Raw genomic sequence first — 16517 nt, forward strand, 5'->3', positions numbered from 1 at the left:
TATGCGAGATACGTACGTACAGACGCCACGAAAAATTCTCTTCAGAATTAATTTTAAAGCAGTTTTGTAATTTTTTTGAAGGAAAAGAGTATTTTATTCTGTCCTTACGTACAGATATCACGCAAAAACATCGTTAAATTGCATTCGATAGCAATCAAAATGGATATTTTCATTGAAATATGCTGCCTGAAACTTTTCGCGATTACAATACTTCCTTTTTACTTCGTACAAGGAAGTAAAAAATAACAGTATATAAGAATCCTTTGAATTTCAAAAGTGTTAATTTAACTAATTGTCTTCTCTTCTTTTTTTCTTTTCAAGTGCTGTATTTGCAAAAATAAAGAATTCATCTTTCTAATATTTATATATATTGGATAATATAAAAATTCTAAAATCCTGAAAATTAATCTCAAAATAGATAATTGAAATAAATATATTATTATCAGGGCTTCATCATTTTTGAAATTTTTATTTATTATCTAATCTAAGTCAGTAAGAATTCTGAATTATCAAACATAATTTTTATTTATTAAAATGTACTTCGTAAGTTTAATGCTGATTTCTTATGAGTTAAAAATATAAAACCATTGCTATTCAAATGTCTTTTTCAAGTGTCAAAGTTTGGTCTGTAATATTTATTTTGATTTTATCTATGCAATTTTAAGTTTTCAAAATCTACCCAAGCCCTATATTAGAAATCAGAATATCTGTTTATAATGATACTGTTTAAAATTAATTAAAATAAAATTTAAAATACATATTAAAAATAGTAAATTTTAGGAATAAGAAATTTTGATTGTTATAAATTTTTGATAATCAGCTGAATTTTTTTTGTATTGTTTTTTAAATCAAGAACAATAAAATATGATGCCCAAGGTGCATTTTAAATTCTGTTGAATAGCATTTGATTTGCATTGGTTTTTCTCTGAATAATAAAATTAAGAAGTTTTTCTTTCAGTAATCATTTCAGTTCTAATTCCTGCAACCTTTTGTTTACATTATTGATTCAAAGTTTCTCTTGAGTTTCATGATATATATCAAACAAATAAACTAGAGTTTGCAGTTACACTATATTTTGGCACATATTATTTTTCACCTGGTCAAAATATGTACAGCATTAAATCATTAACAAAACAAATGCTCATTAAACATGAGCTATTAAAATTAATAATGGATTTATATAATTAAAAAAAATTAGTTGCCAGAAAAATTTCATGAAGATATATTTAGAGCTATAGTATCAAGAAAGAAAGTTACAAATATGTTTTCCTGAAAGCACATTAAATATAAGACATATATTTAAAAAAATTTTTTTTTCTTTGAGGATATAAAACACAGTTTTGCTTATTTTTGAAATTTACTAATAATTATTTAATCATTCAGCTCATGCATTAAATATGACTTTTAAATTATTAGCTAATATTTATCACAGTAATTACTTTAATGCAAAATCCTAGAACATTATATTTACATATTTTTAGAAAATTAATATAAACTGCATTATTTAATGAACTTTTCATATTTTTGTTTCCATTCATTACATTTAATAAATACTGAAATAAAGTGCAGATAATATGTTATAAATAATGTTAAAAGCAAAGCTATGTCTGAAACATATTCTATTTTACCCATACATAAATAAAAATGTGAATGCATCAAAATGATATGCATTTAAACTGATATTTGAATATGGTAATAACAATATACATACAGAAAAATATCATACCAAAATATGTATATACACATGTAAAATATATGTATATGTAAAATATATACATATGTTAAATATATGTAGGTGTTAAGAAGAATGTGTGTATAAATGCAATTGAAGATACATATAAATGTTTACCAAAAACGTGCATTTCCGCACACTGCAAAGTAGAGAGCTTTGCCTAAATTGTACTTAATTCAAAGGAAAAAGTAGAGAAGATTAGTATAAATTTGTGTCAAAAATATATGTATATGTGCATGAAAAAATAAAAGAGATTTACCCAATTTTTTAATAAACATGGATTTTTGCCTGTAATATATGTAAATTCTTGAAATATATGAAAATTTTACATAAAACTTATGAATAAAGTGTACCAATCGTATGAATATACTTAAATTTTATGTAGGTTAAATCACGAAGCTATTTTTAGTTGACTGCATTTGTTGGGCAATATTTTTATAGACACACACATAATATTACAACAGCATGAGCAAAATTTAGTCATTAATATGATTTAATGGTATTTTATACTCCAGCTCTAACTACCTACCATCAGTTGAATAAATTTTGAAAATCCAGTAGTAAGCTCACAACTAAATATTTATCTAAATTGCTGATCACATCAGTAAAAAAGTTGGCCACCCTAGTTCCTTAGTCATTTACAAAAATTAACAAACATTCAATTAACATTTTAAAATTAAATTGAAATCCTATGAAACTTTCATCACCCTATATCAAAATGCAGATAATTCAATTCCAATCTTCATATTCTTGATTAATTTGTAAGTAGTTATGAAACATGTTTGAATGATTAAGTAGACCAAAATCAATAATAACATCTTTTAGTTTATACATTATTCATAAAAAATAAATAAATAAAATAAACTGAATTTTTATAGATCTTGTTACTTACAAGTTGCTGTGTTTCTTGTATTTCCTTTTGCAGAATTTTAGACAAAAGAGCTTGTCTTTTTGCAGCTTCCTCAGCCTAAATAATGAAGTAAGAAATAAGATAATATTTTTGATGATATAAAACATACATATCTCCTGTGTGTACTACATAAGACATACATATGTGCTGTGTACACATATATAATTTTAAGAACCTAGAAGTATAGGAATCTATTTGCCACTGCAGACACCCATCAATAGCAAATGATAACCTGTGTGTTAAGATATACTAGACCTATCACATGATTGACATTACAAATAATTTTAGCTACAATATCTCTCCTGGTGCCAAAGACATGACAGTCTTTTTTATTACTGGTTAACCTGTTACAAAGCATAACCTATTTTTAACTATCTTTGATATGTACAACCGCAATGAGAGAACAGCCTCCCAGTCCCAGCTTCAAAGAGTCTCTTACCTCTTAGTCACCTTACTATAACAATCTGGCCTCTTTTAAAATCAGGCATAACCATAGCCTTTTCTAGTTGAATATACTGAAATATTGATTAGAAAGCTCCAATCCATATTTCACATACTATTTACATGTTTTGGACATGATGACCGTTGTTAGTAGATTATCATAATATTTCATACATTTGGATTCAAAATTATGTTACTTACTTGAACCTGAACTCTAGATTTTTTTAGAAGACAGTCTTTTAACTGTTTATGCATTGTCATCAGATGCTGATTGTAAGTTTTAGATATTCGTTTTAAAGTATCAGGAGAAAGAGGAACTCCTGGAAATTCTTGCTTTAGTTCTTCAATAAAAGCAGCTGATTCTTTAGGCATCCTTTTCTCTCCTAAAATACATTAACATAATTTTAATTCATTCATATATACACACTACTTTCATATAAATGTAATGCAGATTATAAATTAAAGTATAATTCAGAATATAATTTTCACTTGTGAAAAGAACATTTTTCAACATTTTATAAAATGTTGAAAATTTTTTTTTTTTATGAGATGGTTAATGGTAGTTAGGATCACTTTTCCCTTTTAACCCAATTTTCAATTATTTGACACCCATAAAATATGTCAATTCACATGCTATTCTATAAAACCATATAAATGAAGAAATATTTTCTTCTAATCAATCAAAAAGAAATAGTGCATAAAAACAAATTGTGGACAACTATGAACACATATAAACTTATGCAAATAAATATATCAATAGATTGCCATAAATTTCATACAAAACTCAATTCTGAAGGCAAGTGATATAAAAGCATCTTCTTCAAGGTGCTGTTCTGGTAGTGCAGCAAAGAGCCAAATAAATTGCAAAGGCCAGATGAACAGGCAGAAACAAACACAAAACCGACATAGTGCCAATTAATAAAAAAAGCAAGTCATAAGGATATATCAGAGCTACAAAATAAAAATTTTGGAACTTTTGGAAAATCGTCTTTTATTTAATGTTTATGAACTAAATTAGATTTTCTTCAAAGAAATCAAATTCACGAAGTGTGTGTGTGTGTGTGGGGGGAATTCTGGATAACTTTGATGGAAAAGTCAAAATTGTGTCTAAGTGGTCAATCCAGGTTAGATGCTGAAGATTTCCTTATATTTACAATTGTAATACAGTTTATGCTCTTTATTGAGTAATTTTTAATGCTCTTGCAGTTTGGCTGATATATATTAAATATTAAACCAACATTTAATTTCTAAAAGTCTCTTTTGAAAGGTGAAAACTATCAGCAAAAATAAATGAATAGAATAGTAATAAATAAAAAAATAAATAATTAATAATTAAAACTAAATAAAATGTAAAGACATAATAAATAAAAAAATTCTGAAAGTTTTCCAATTTTATATTATGCCAAAAAGAGGCATTTTTTTAACATTTGTGTTACCTTTATTTATTAAATATCATGTTCTTCGCACTTAAACCATAAAATTCAATTCAACAGCAATATCACAAAATAATTTAAAATGAGTATATCTTTAGAATTTTGAATACACAGTCTTGCACGCTGGAGCTAAAAATATTTTTTTCCCATACAGTGTTGCCACTGCTCATTTTGAAATCTTTGAGTTTCTTAAACGAAAACTCATATATGCTTTACAAAATATGAAATATATAATAAAAAAAGTTCCAAATTTGGGCTTCCAGATGCCCATATTTGGGTGGAGAAATTTGATGATTTTGATTATTATTCAAAATTTGATGGATCTAGATACCGTTGTTTCATCACAATGCAAGACACATATATACATTTATGCAGCTTCTTCATTACTTAATTTCCTTAAATATAATACAGGGCGATAATATTTGGTGGTAACAATTTGAAAAGTGATTCAGACTTTTTTTTAGCACAAAATGCCTAAAAGTAATTAATAGCCCTTCTGGGTTAACACACTTTTGGCTAATAAATCAAATGAAATAAATGAAAATACAAAGTATAAAGATAATATAATAAAAGTTAGATATGCAGATGAATGAAATGTAATGGAAGCACTTACAAGAAGAACTAAGAGATTTGTTTCCTTTCATTTCAGAAAATTTTCCTAATTTGCAGTTTGCAGTTTGCAGTTAATACAGAAATCAACAACAGCATTCAATTTCTTGATCTTTTAATTTTAAGAAATAGTGACACTTTTTAATGTACAGTTTATCAGAAACCAACTGGCAACCCAACAATAATCCTATTTAACTCTTTTTCATTTCAACTGCATAAAACAGTACTTTTTATTTTTACTTAAAATTTGCCAACAATTTTTGTTCTGCACCAAAATTTTACTAAAATGAATATAAATACATATTGTGGAAAATAACATCCTTTCAATTTTATGGAAATTTTACTAAGAAATTCAGCAGACAAGCTTCTATTATTTTTTAAAAAGTAAAGCTGATACTGACATAAGCATCAAATAAAAGTAAATCTATTAGGTCTCTCCTATTGCTCAATCACACTACGCATCTGCTTTGTGTTTAAAGGATTTGGCTATAAAATTGCCATTATCCCAGCTTCATCCATTTGGAAATTATTAAGATCGAATAAATCATGTGTTGACATAATAGATGCTTCAAGTGCATATACTATCCCGATTTGCAACAAAGACACAAGCATAGAAACTCAATATATATCCGTTCAACACTTAGAAACCAGCTAGCATTAAGACTTGCTGAAAAGGTATCTACAATCTCTGCCAACCAGGTCTTCTATGAAAATAGCATATCCTTGGTCAAATACTTCTCTGAGCATTCATGCTCAATAATTGAATGGGACAAGGTGAAGATCATCACCAAACCCCAGTATAAAAACAGCCTCAAATTAGAGAAGCATTTAAAATCGCCATCAAACCATATTGCAGTAGAAACTTTTCTTTCAACCTTTCATACATCTAAACATTGATTCTTGAGCACAGCAGCCTAATAAAAGAAAGCAAACTTGATCACCCTATCCAATAAAACTCTAGATGATGAAAGAGGTAGGTTGTGTTCGAGAGCTCCTTTATTATTATTATTATTTTTTTAATATTTAAACGTAATCCCACTGTGTCAATCTAGAGCATTTTATAACATTATTATACTATAGCATTTTTTCTTTTAACTGCATGTGCCACTTAATTTTTTAACAAGCAAAGTATGGTGGTGCAAAAGTATAACTTTTTTAAATAATTTAATTTTTAAATATTGCATGTAAATACCAGCCAATATTGGACTAAAAGGGTTAATCTTTTGATTTAGCAATAATTATTGTTTTCAGAAATGAAGTGAACTCAGATTAATTTTAAGCATAACAAATTAAGTTTTTAAGTTCAGTATAATTGAAGTATTGGTTTGAAGACCTTTTGTCTAAAATGTTAGTACAAAAATAATCAAAACAGCTAAAGATGTCTTATGTTCAATTATTTAATAAAAACAATAAGTGGAATTTTTTGTATTTATAAATACCAGTTAAGAAAGGTTAGATAATAAGAAAATTTAAATCAAAGTTAAAGGAACCCTCTGATCATTTTTAATTCAATTCTGTTATGAAATTACAGGAATACATAATTACAAAATGTCTATATTTCTGTATTTCTTTCTTACTATCTATTTTCCATGATTTGTTGACAGACTTTTATATGTTAAGGTTTAGAGAAACTGGAAAGGTATACAGCTTTACTCTTCACTTATCTAGCAAAAAAGAAAAGTTGGAACTTTAAAAAAACAGTGCTTTACAAAATAGCTCCTTTTTTTTAAATATTTTTTTTTTATTGCATGAGCCAGTTTACTTGGAAAAGTTTGCATGAATTTAATACACAGCACTAGCAACAACAGCTGCCAAAAATACTGACTGCTTCTTGCATATATATATATATATATATATGCAAGAAGCAGTCAGTATTTTTGGCATATATATATATAATTTCCAATCCTTAATTGTTATACCAGAGATTCTTGTGCAATATAACATTTATAAATAACCAATAAAAGTATCTCTCTTAATCGTACCACTTTTACAACGTTTCATTACATAAACAAAGAGCACAAGTGAGGTTTATGACAAAATTTGAAGCATATGAGTTACATTTAATATAATTAAGAATACACTGTATAAAATTTTGAAGCTTAAAATAAAACTAGTACCATCTTTGCCTATGTTTCCATCTGTTTGACCCCTATGTGAACGATATTCTTTTGCAGACGTATGGGAAAGAGATCTGTGTCTCAAACTGTGTGGCAGAAGAACTACATAAAAAGAGAAATATGTATGTATAATGTCTAAATAATATTAACAACCTGAAACAATAAACATATTTAGAAGCTGGCACTGAAAAATAATAGCAAATAATATAAAAGCAATGTAGCAAAACAACACAATATTAGTTTTATACTATAGTATAAACTAATACTTTTATACTATAGTATAAAAGATCATATTTATTAAACATAAGTTTAAATATCATCTAGTTCCTGTATGATGAATAAGAAAGCTTAGTACACACATAAAAAAATATTTAATATGTGAAGTATACAACTATTACATTAAATCCATGTTAGGAGAAAGAAAGCAAAAATAATCAGCTGATATCATTTCTTAAAAGTTAAATTTTAGAGTTGAAATCTAAATATTTTTTACATACTCCCATCTTTTAATTATAAAATGCATAGTTCACAATTGCAATGCAGTTTTTAGGATAATATTACAAGTCTAATAAATCTGTAACAATTATTTTCCTCCTGATCTGATCACTACAGGTGCTTTAGAAATCAATGGCAAATTCAGCAGCAGGAATGTCAATAATGTTGATGATGTCAATAATTCTGGAATATCTTTGTGAATATCAATATTTTTAGTAGATGCTTTTAATGAACAAAGAGTTTGAAATGGTTTAACTTTTTTCTTCTCAGATGCTCTTGATTTTTCAACTAAGGAAATTTTATAACTGCCTGGGATACACTTGGAAAACACCACCAAGTTAACCATTTAATGCATTTTGTAGAATTCACTCTTAATACGATTACATTGCTGATTTGAATATCATTACAATTTCCTGGTCATAATGGATAAATAATGACAAATATTCATTCCTGAACTTTGCCTCAAATTTTCCCACAATTTTTACAAATATCTAAATCACTGGATTAAAATTCACCTGAAAATAGCATCTAAATCTGAAATTTAACAATTAGAAATATCTTCTCTAAACACTTGTGATCATGAAATTAAATCTTTTGCATCATTAAACACATAAGTAAAAGGTCTAGAAATAATATTAGCTTTAGGCTTGTGAAGTACAGAAATTCTTCATAGATAATGGAAGCCTTACCAAGGATTCATCTCATTAACTCTTTAAACAGCCTGATCATTCATTCCCATCAGCTGCCTCACCATGTGAAAAAGGGGGATGAATTCTCACGTTATTTGTTTGATGATAGAAAGATTTATAATTTCATTCCAGTCTGACATTTTTACAGCACTACTTATGAACTTTTTCCAATTGTTGGAATAAAGAATAGACACTCTTCCTTTTCTAGAGATAAATCTTTTAAGAATGTGAAAAAAAAAAAAAAAAAAAAAAAAAAAAAAAAAAAAAAAAAAAAAGATCGAGAAGGACTGCACAACTTCTAAATGCACTGTATGGTAAACAGCATTAGTATCGACTATCCATGACTTTTCTCCAGAACTCAGGTTAAGCAAACCTTCATAATGCCTTTCAAAAGTTTTGTTTGGAATCTCAACATGCTAATTTCATCCTTACATGCTTGATATTTGTAAAAGTTTCATTTTCACCAAAACTTTCAGATTTCAGATCGGCCTAAGGGTATTTTGAGTGCCCCCTCGCAGCACAGGCACTATATGCTTACATCCATGTCTTCTACAGAACATGACAGCCGAATCGCTCTAAAATGTGTTTGTATTCGCTTAGCTCCATATCTTCTTTTACATAACATAACATAAAGCTAGTCCAGCACCTCTATAGTAGCACTGGTGATAGCTGTATTGCTGTGCCTACATAGCTAATCTTAGGATAATCAGGACATCCATCAGGGGGCTCACAAGAGCCTAGGGACAGGCGCAGAGAACCGATTCTCAGGCATCCTCTCCCCAAACCACCAGAAGCATAAGGAACATCCTATCTGCGAGCTGGAGTGAGAGCAGTCACATCCGTCGGTTCATTGAAACTTGAATACATGTTAATTATTTGTGCATTTTCTCTCAGAATACTTTTTTAGACCTGGAGGATCATTCTCTAAATTTGAATTCTCTCATGGACATCGATTGCTCAAGTGCTACAACTGATTTTCATTTTCTACATAAAATGAGCCACTTCAGATTTTTTGCAGTACCACTCAAAATGTCAGAAGAATTATTGAATAGATGATCTATGATTACATCTATGGCACTTCAAATACCAAATGGTAGTACTTCATGCTTGAACAGCTGACCATTTTTCTATCACAGAAGTCTCAAAGCATTTGTTTGCTTCAAATAACTGAAGTGCTAAAAAAAGTCTTATGTATAACTGATAAAATAAGAATGGCAAATTTTCAAAATCCCATGAAAATTTGAGGTCAAAATTAAATTTGTCTCTTCTAGGCAACTATTGAGAGAGTTTTTCTTCTTTAGATTAAAGCATTTAAAACAGGTCTGAACTTTGTTATTAAACTAATATTTTGGGTAACAGCATGATGGGGAAAATAATGCTCATAGTTAGTTTCTCCATCCTCAGGAATTTTTTCTGTAATGTTCTGATTCAATTATTCTTAAAAAAACTTAATCACAATCATCAAACTTATTTTATTTTATTTATTTATTGGTTTTTAACTCCATTGTAACTTTAAATAGTTTCCTTGCTGCTCATTAACAAAGGATGATCTTCTTAACACTAATCTTCAGTTTCTTTAAAGAACTTAGCATGTTATTTTTCATATTTTTATTTTTTCCCACAGCTACTAGATCTGTGATTTCTACAATCACTAGCTTCACTAAATCTACAACAGTAATAGCATTCAAACTCATCAGTGGCCAAGCTGAACACTAGTAGTTCAACCTGGGATTAAATCCCAGCAAATAGGCTGGCTGCATGGGTATTTTCATGATTTTTCCCATGTGTAATGTGGGTAGAGGTAAGTTTTCCTTGGAAAGCCTTCATGAAGGCATCTCTCCCTTTATCAAGATAGACCTTGCATGCAATCAAACAAACCAAACCAGTTAAAAGTATTCAAGCAAGTAACTGTGTTTACTGTAAAGAAACTATTAATTGTTTTCCACTGGCCCATCACAGTCCAACCTAACTTAGTCTATAAAGCAGTCAAACAATTTTTTTTAAATTTATGACAACACAAGGCAATAATTATGTCATTATATCAGTACCTAATAATATTGTTATTTTGGCAACATTCTATCCTACATCAATTTAGTTTATATTCTTGCTTTTAAGGAAAGGACAAAAACTTAGTGTTTTTAGTCGAGGAACATAGTTACATATTTTTTCTTGACCTAGCACAAGTATATTATACCCACACATTTCATCAGTATTTTTTAAATTAACCAAACATTATGAATATTTTGTTCTATCTTTATCCCCCCCAAACAAATGAAAAATTGTTTTTTCCCTCCATTTTTCTAAACAAAACTTATTTATTGCACCTCTTTTTACATAAGACTTTCACAATCCAGAATCTAGCACCATCCTAGCTAATTTAAAATTTATGTTGAGGAAATGTTTACTATTTGAGTTTATGACTGCATTTGCTTTTCCCCAGGTGACAAATTTTAAATTTTGTTTCATTGGTGTATGTTTATACTATCATGAAAATTAGTGGATTTCTTAGAGCCATTTAAAACAAATGATGACTCTACACACTCTATTTCTGTGCAAGTAATGTCAAGAAGTTCACATATTCGAAATTCTGCTTTAGACTGATGCCTTCTATTCAATTCTAAACTTATAGCTTTTGGTATAAATCTTAGAAAAACAGAACATAATATTCAAAATTATAATAATAATATTCAAAATTAATATATAATAATAATAATATTCCAAATGTCACTTCAAAAGATTGTAAATTTCATCTCTGCATCTCACATTCATTATACAGCTTTTTAAGTGTCGTAAGATTTGAAGTATTTTAAACCAGTTCCAAATTTCAAAACTTATTCATGTGCAAATTAATCATTATACTTTATCTGCCAAATTACTCTTTCAGTAACACAATGGATGCTCCATAGTTGTTACTAACTAGTGAAAAATCCATTAACAGCATTTGATGCAATATTACCTAAGCGATTTTAAGTACAAAAATTTTTTTGACATTATTTTGACTTTTGTGAACTGAATTTTCATACTAATTCCAAAACACTAAACATGAAGAAGAATCATCACAATTTATTAATATTTAATTCAGGCAATTTACCAAAGCTAGTAAAAGATTATTTTCAATCTGATAATTAATGCAGGAAGAATCAGTATTATTAGTTTTGCTAGAATTCAAGTGATGTCTTATGAATCTACTAACATTTCCTTTCTATTTAATAATTTTATTGCTAGATTCTTCTGATGATTCCACATTGGAATTCAGAAGAGTTCAGAATTCTTTCAATTTAGGAATTTAACACTTTTAAGCCTTCTGTTTTAATTATTAACTGATTTACACCTCTCAAATAAATATTCCAACTTTTTATCTCAGATTATAAGACAACTTCTATTTTATTTACATGTTTAGTAAGCATTGAATGAATTATGAAATGCCTTCATTTCATTTTATCTAAAATTACTGCCATTTTAAATTCAATTATTCTACATATAATATGCAATAATCTGTTTACCTTTAAATTTCCATAAATTTAAAGTTCCTTCAGCATAAAAAACCTACTATTTATGTTTTGTTAGTTCACTATTTTTGGTTCGAATATCTTGCAAACAAATTATGAAAATGCTTTTTGTAATCAATAAAATACTTAAATCATCCTATCCCAGTTAATCAGAATATTAAAAAAGTTCCATGTTCAGAAAAGCTAAGTAAACGTACCCAGCTGGTGGCAGTTCTTAATAGTTAAATTAGAAAACAAATCTAAGCATTCCTTGCAATATTATCAATTATGTAATTAAATAAAAATATTTGCAATGGCAATCTTTTAAGCAAAACTTACGTACAAGATTTCCTGCATGGTTTTATTGATGACCTGTGCATAGGTTTTTTCATCTGTTTAAGATACCTCTTTTTCTGCAAAGAAAGAAAGGCAATAAATTTGAAAACTATGTTCAACTAGCATTAAAAGTTATAGTTTCAAATTAAATATTTTATGTACATTCAATTAATAAATTTGTACAAAATATCTGAAGCAATGAAAGTTTCTTTCATATTTTATGCAAATTTAAAAACTTTTTGCATAAATAAAATTAAATCACAAGAATATTTCAGATTATATTAAAAATTTAAAATGAAATTCATAATTATTTTTGGTCTTTGTAAAATATTAGTTCTAAATTTTTTTATGTCTTTAACGATAATTTTTTCTGCAGCTGAATGCTGTGTGAAAATACTAACATGTTTATATTAGGCATGTTTATATTTGGTTTTCAAAAGAACTGTTTTGTAATTATATATATATATATATATATATATATATACATTTTGAAATAAGTACGAGAAATTAAGGCCATATGTTAAAAATATATAAATCCAGATATAAAGTACCAAAGGCATTTTGGAATTAAAATCACAAAAATACTTCATTCTTATGTTTTATTATTATCGTTTTCTTATGCATCTTACAGTTTTGGAAAATTAACACTTCTAGTAGCTGGAAAGTTAAAAACATCACATAAGGTGAAACCAATTTTTTTAAAGAATTATGAACTAACTAGAAGGTACAATAAACATACCACTGTATCTGGTCTCACTTTAAAATGGCTTCTCTTTAAATAGTGAAATTTTTGTTGAGATTTTAATCTTCAAATCACATTTCCTTTTTCAAGCTTATATTTCATATACCAGTTAGCTAGCTATTGTATTTTATATCTTATTGTTGCTGCTTTGTATATATATTGTTACAAATTTTGTATTTAGATAGTAATTTTAGTAGAATTATAATTAAAATTGTTGTATTTTTGTGTGTAATGTAGAGCAAGACAAATTTTAAGAGAAAGCTATGCTGGAAATGTAAGAATACGATGCACATGCATTTAATAAATAGGTATCTCTTTAATTTGTATTGAATAAATGTAATTGACCACTATATTAGCTGTAATTGTAATTCCACACTCTTATTGCTTTATAGTAAATCCAAGAAGCAGAAAGTACTAGAAAACTCTAGCAACCAGTTGAAAAATAAAAAAAAAGCCGGAGCGAGAGCCTCTCAGTTCAGTTGTTTAGTTAGCTGCTGTTATTATTGTTGCGAGTTCAGCGCGAGATCCAATTAGCTTTCTTTTTAGATGCACTTTGCATTGCATTGTGTTTTATGTTCTTAGTAGTTTGTTGTGTAACTACTGATTATACTGTATGATACTGTGAACACTTGTTCGAATATTTCTGTGAAAAATTCCAGAGTTCTGAAATATTTCTTTTGATAAAAATAAATTTTTATTAACCTATATCGGACTTGCGCATTCAATCTATTAGGAACGCAGCAATTTTTTTCATTAGATGCTCATTTAATTAAACTCAATAATGAACAAAACTAGTAGAAATGAAACATATTAATTATTTAAATGAAGCTTAATGCTTCAACAGATTAAAGCCTAAAACTAACTAAATAACTACAGGCTTATCAAAAAGCAGAACAAATCATCTGTCAGTAATATTTATTAAAAAATGATACAATTTTGATTCGAGAGCAGATTTAATAAATAAATAAATATATACATAAATAAATAAAATTACTGAGTAAGTTTTTTGGGATTGAATGATCATTTGTATGCCCAGTCTAAAAGAATTCAAAATTGTGGAGTCTAATCTCTTTACAGTCCAGGTAATCAGGAATCTACAAGCATTACATTAAAATACAGAAACAAGTTTTCTGCTAATTGCAACTGTATTAAAACTGCTATTTATATAAACATACAAGAAACCTAAAGGCATTTAAAAATATTCCTACTTTATTATACCTCATCTAAATGACTGATGATAAAATCTGGATTCTCTTTTGCACCCTGAAGACTGAATGAAAGAATTCACTTCTTAAAATGACAGTGGTTAAATTTATATTTTCTTTACATTTTATGATTATTTAATAGGAGAATTTAAATGGCAATTAAATTACTTGTAAAAGAGCTTAACTACAAAAAATATTTATTTGTATTTGATAAATATATATATTTTTTATTTTTATAAATATTTTTATTTATTGTCTCATAGAACATGCAAAAAAGTTTTACAGCCTTTAAAATATATCAATTAACAACGAAGTAAGATTTTCATAATTACTCTAATAAAAATTTGTTTCTGAAATTTGTGTTATTCATTATTTAAGACACAGATTTTTAATTGAAGTTTATTATTTTAAGTTACATTTATTCTCTGATTTCATTCGAGTTTTTTAAATTTAATTTAATATCAGAAACTATACATCTGACATGTAATCCATACTTTTGATCTATTTCAGCATACTTAACAAATTTAAAGGTAAGTTAGCTTCTGTCCTTTTTACTTATTTATTGTGTACGTGAAGTATATTAGCTAAATAACTACTATATAAAGATTTCAATTTTTGACAAAATTTTGCTTAAGGATGATGCATTAATAACAGCAACAGTAATGCAAACAGAATATAGAATATGCAGATATAATTAATGCATATTTGAAATTCCTACATCCTCTCAAACTAATACATTGTGTTGTGAGTTATTATATCTTTAGGTTCTTAACAGCAACATAATAATTATAACTAAAATATACAGCAAGAAATGTCAATATAAGTATTGACAATTGTTATTTATTAAACATATTCTCTTTAAGCAGAAACGAACTTTCTCTTGTATTTTTCTAAAATTGATGTTGATTAGTTTGTTTTTGAAAATTTGCATGATCTGAATCTATTTACAATGTCTGATTTCTGGGTTTTGATTATTAACATCTGATCTGGGCCACTACTGATTCTCTGACAGTGCTACAACCGAAAACATTTATAGTGTTTTATAACTGTTGTTAATTTTTGTCTTCTCATGGAATTTACACAAAAGAAGCAAAAATTTACATTTTGAATATCCTTCCTTACAATTTGGAATGCTGATGGAAAATAATTTTTCAAAAATTACAGTATAACTGTTTCAGTAATCGTTTTTCCTCTGAAAATTTTTAATTTAAAATGAAGCCTGCTGTGTAAAAGAATTGGCTGATTTAGTCATTTTAGGCAATACAAGTAATAAGTAAAGGGGTACAACAAACTCTAAAAAATTTTGCTGGTAGATCTTGGGATGAATGCCATCTTGATAGGCTTCTGAATTTTGCATTACAAAGTTTCTGGTACACAAAAATAAATAGCCCACTTTTGTAGAGCTCACCATCTTTTTCTCACAGTGAGTTTTGTATAAACTAGCGGGCTGAAGCCCACTTTTCATTGTTCAATGTTCATGAGTTCCCATTGTAAGTTCCCATTTTCAATTTTGTCGGTAATCGAAAGCTGGACCGAACTACCAGTGTTCAGTGGTTTTGCGCGGGCTTTCCCTGCTTTATTCACGTATGCATCAGGAAGACACTGCATACACGATACACATGTGTAAAGTCACGAAAACACTCATGCAGACAGCTCTTTCACAGGTATTCGAAAGTTGGACTACCAGTGTTCAGTGGTTTTGCGTGGGCTGCGCCCGCTATATTCACATATGCATACAGAAGATACTGCATACACGATACACATGCATAAAATCACGAAAGTACCCAAGGAGCCACCCATTCGTCGTTATTTGAAAGTTGGACCGAACTACCAGTGTTCGGTGGCTTATTATTCATGTATGCATCCAGAAGATACTGTATACACGATACACATGCGGAAAATCACGAAAACACCCATGCTGCCAGCCCGATCGCCTTTATTCGAAAGTTAGACTGAACTACCAGTGTTCAGTGGTTTTGTGCGGGCTGGGCCCGCTTTATTCACGTATGCATCCAGAAGATCCTGCATACACGATACACATGCGTAAAACCATGAAAACATCCATGGAGCATACCCGTTCGCCGGGATCCGAAAGTTGTACCGAACTACCCGTGTTCAGTGGTTTTGTGTGGACTTCCCCTGCTTTATTCACGTATGCATCGAGAAGATACTGCATACATGTTACATATGCGTAAAATCACGACACCCGACACATGCACCCAGCCTGCTGGCCGGGATTCGAAAGTTGGAACGAACTACCAGTGTCCAGCGGTTTTGTGCGGGCTGTGCCCGCTTTATTAAAGTATGCATCCAGAATATA

At 28.6% G+C, this 16517-nt stretch overlaps 1 protein-coding gene across 1 annotated transcript in view; it reads right to left on the reverse strand.

The window, feature by feature from the left end:
* LOC118185719 (centrosomal protein of 95 kDa-like) overlaps positions 1-16517 on the reverse strand; it is an 81138-nt gene that overhangs the window by 24482 nt on the left and 40139 nt on the right. The window contains exons 10-13 of the mRNA XM_085817587.1: positions 12258-12327; positions 7243-7344; positions 3285-3466; positions 2625-2699 (exon numbers count right to left, since the gene is read on the reverse strand). Coding sequence (XP_085673713.1) covers positions 2625-2699; positions 3285-3466; positions 7243-7344; positions 12258-12327 — 429 coding nt within the window. The remainder of the gene's footprint in view (positions 1-2624; positions 2700-3284; positions 3467-7242; positions 7345-12257; positions 12328-16517) is intronic.

The sequence above is a fragment of the Stegodyphus dumicola genome, chromosome 5, assembly GCF_044657685.1.
Source record: "Stegodyphus dumicola isolate Sdum_Otavi_A_Nest chromosome 5, ASM4465768v1".
Lineage (NCBI taxonomy): Eukaryota > Metazoa > Arthropoda > Arachnida > Araneae > Eresidae > Stegodyphus > Stegodyphus dumicola.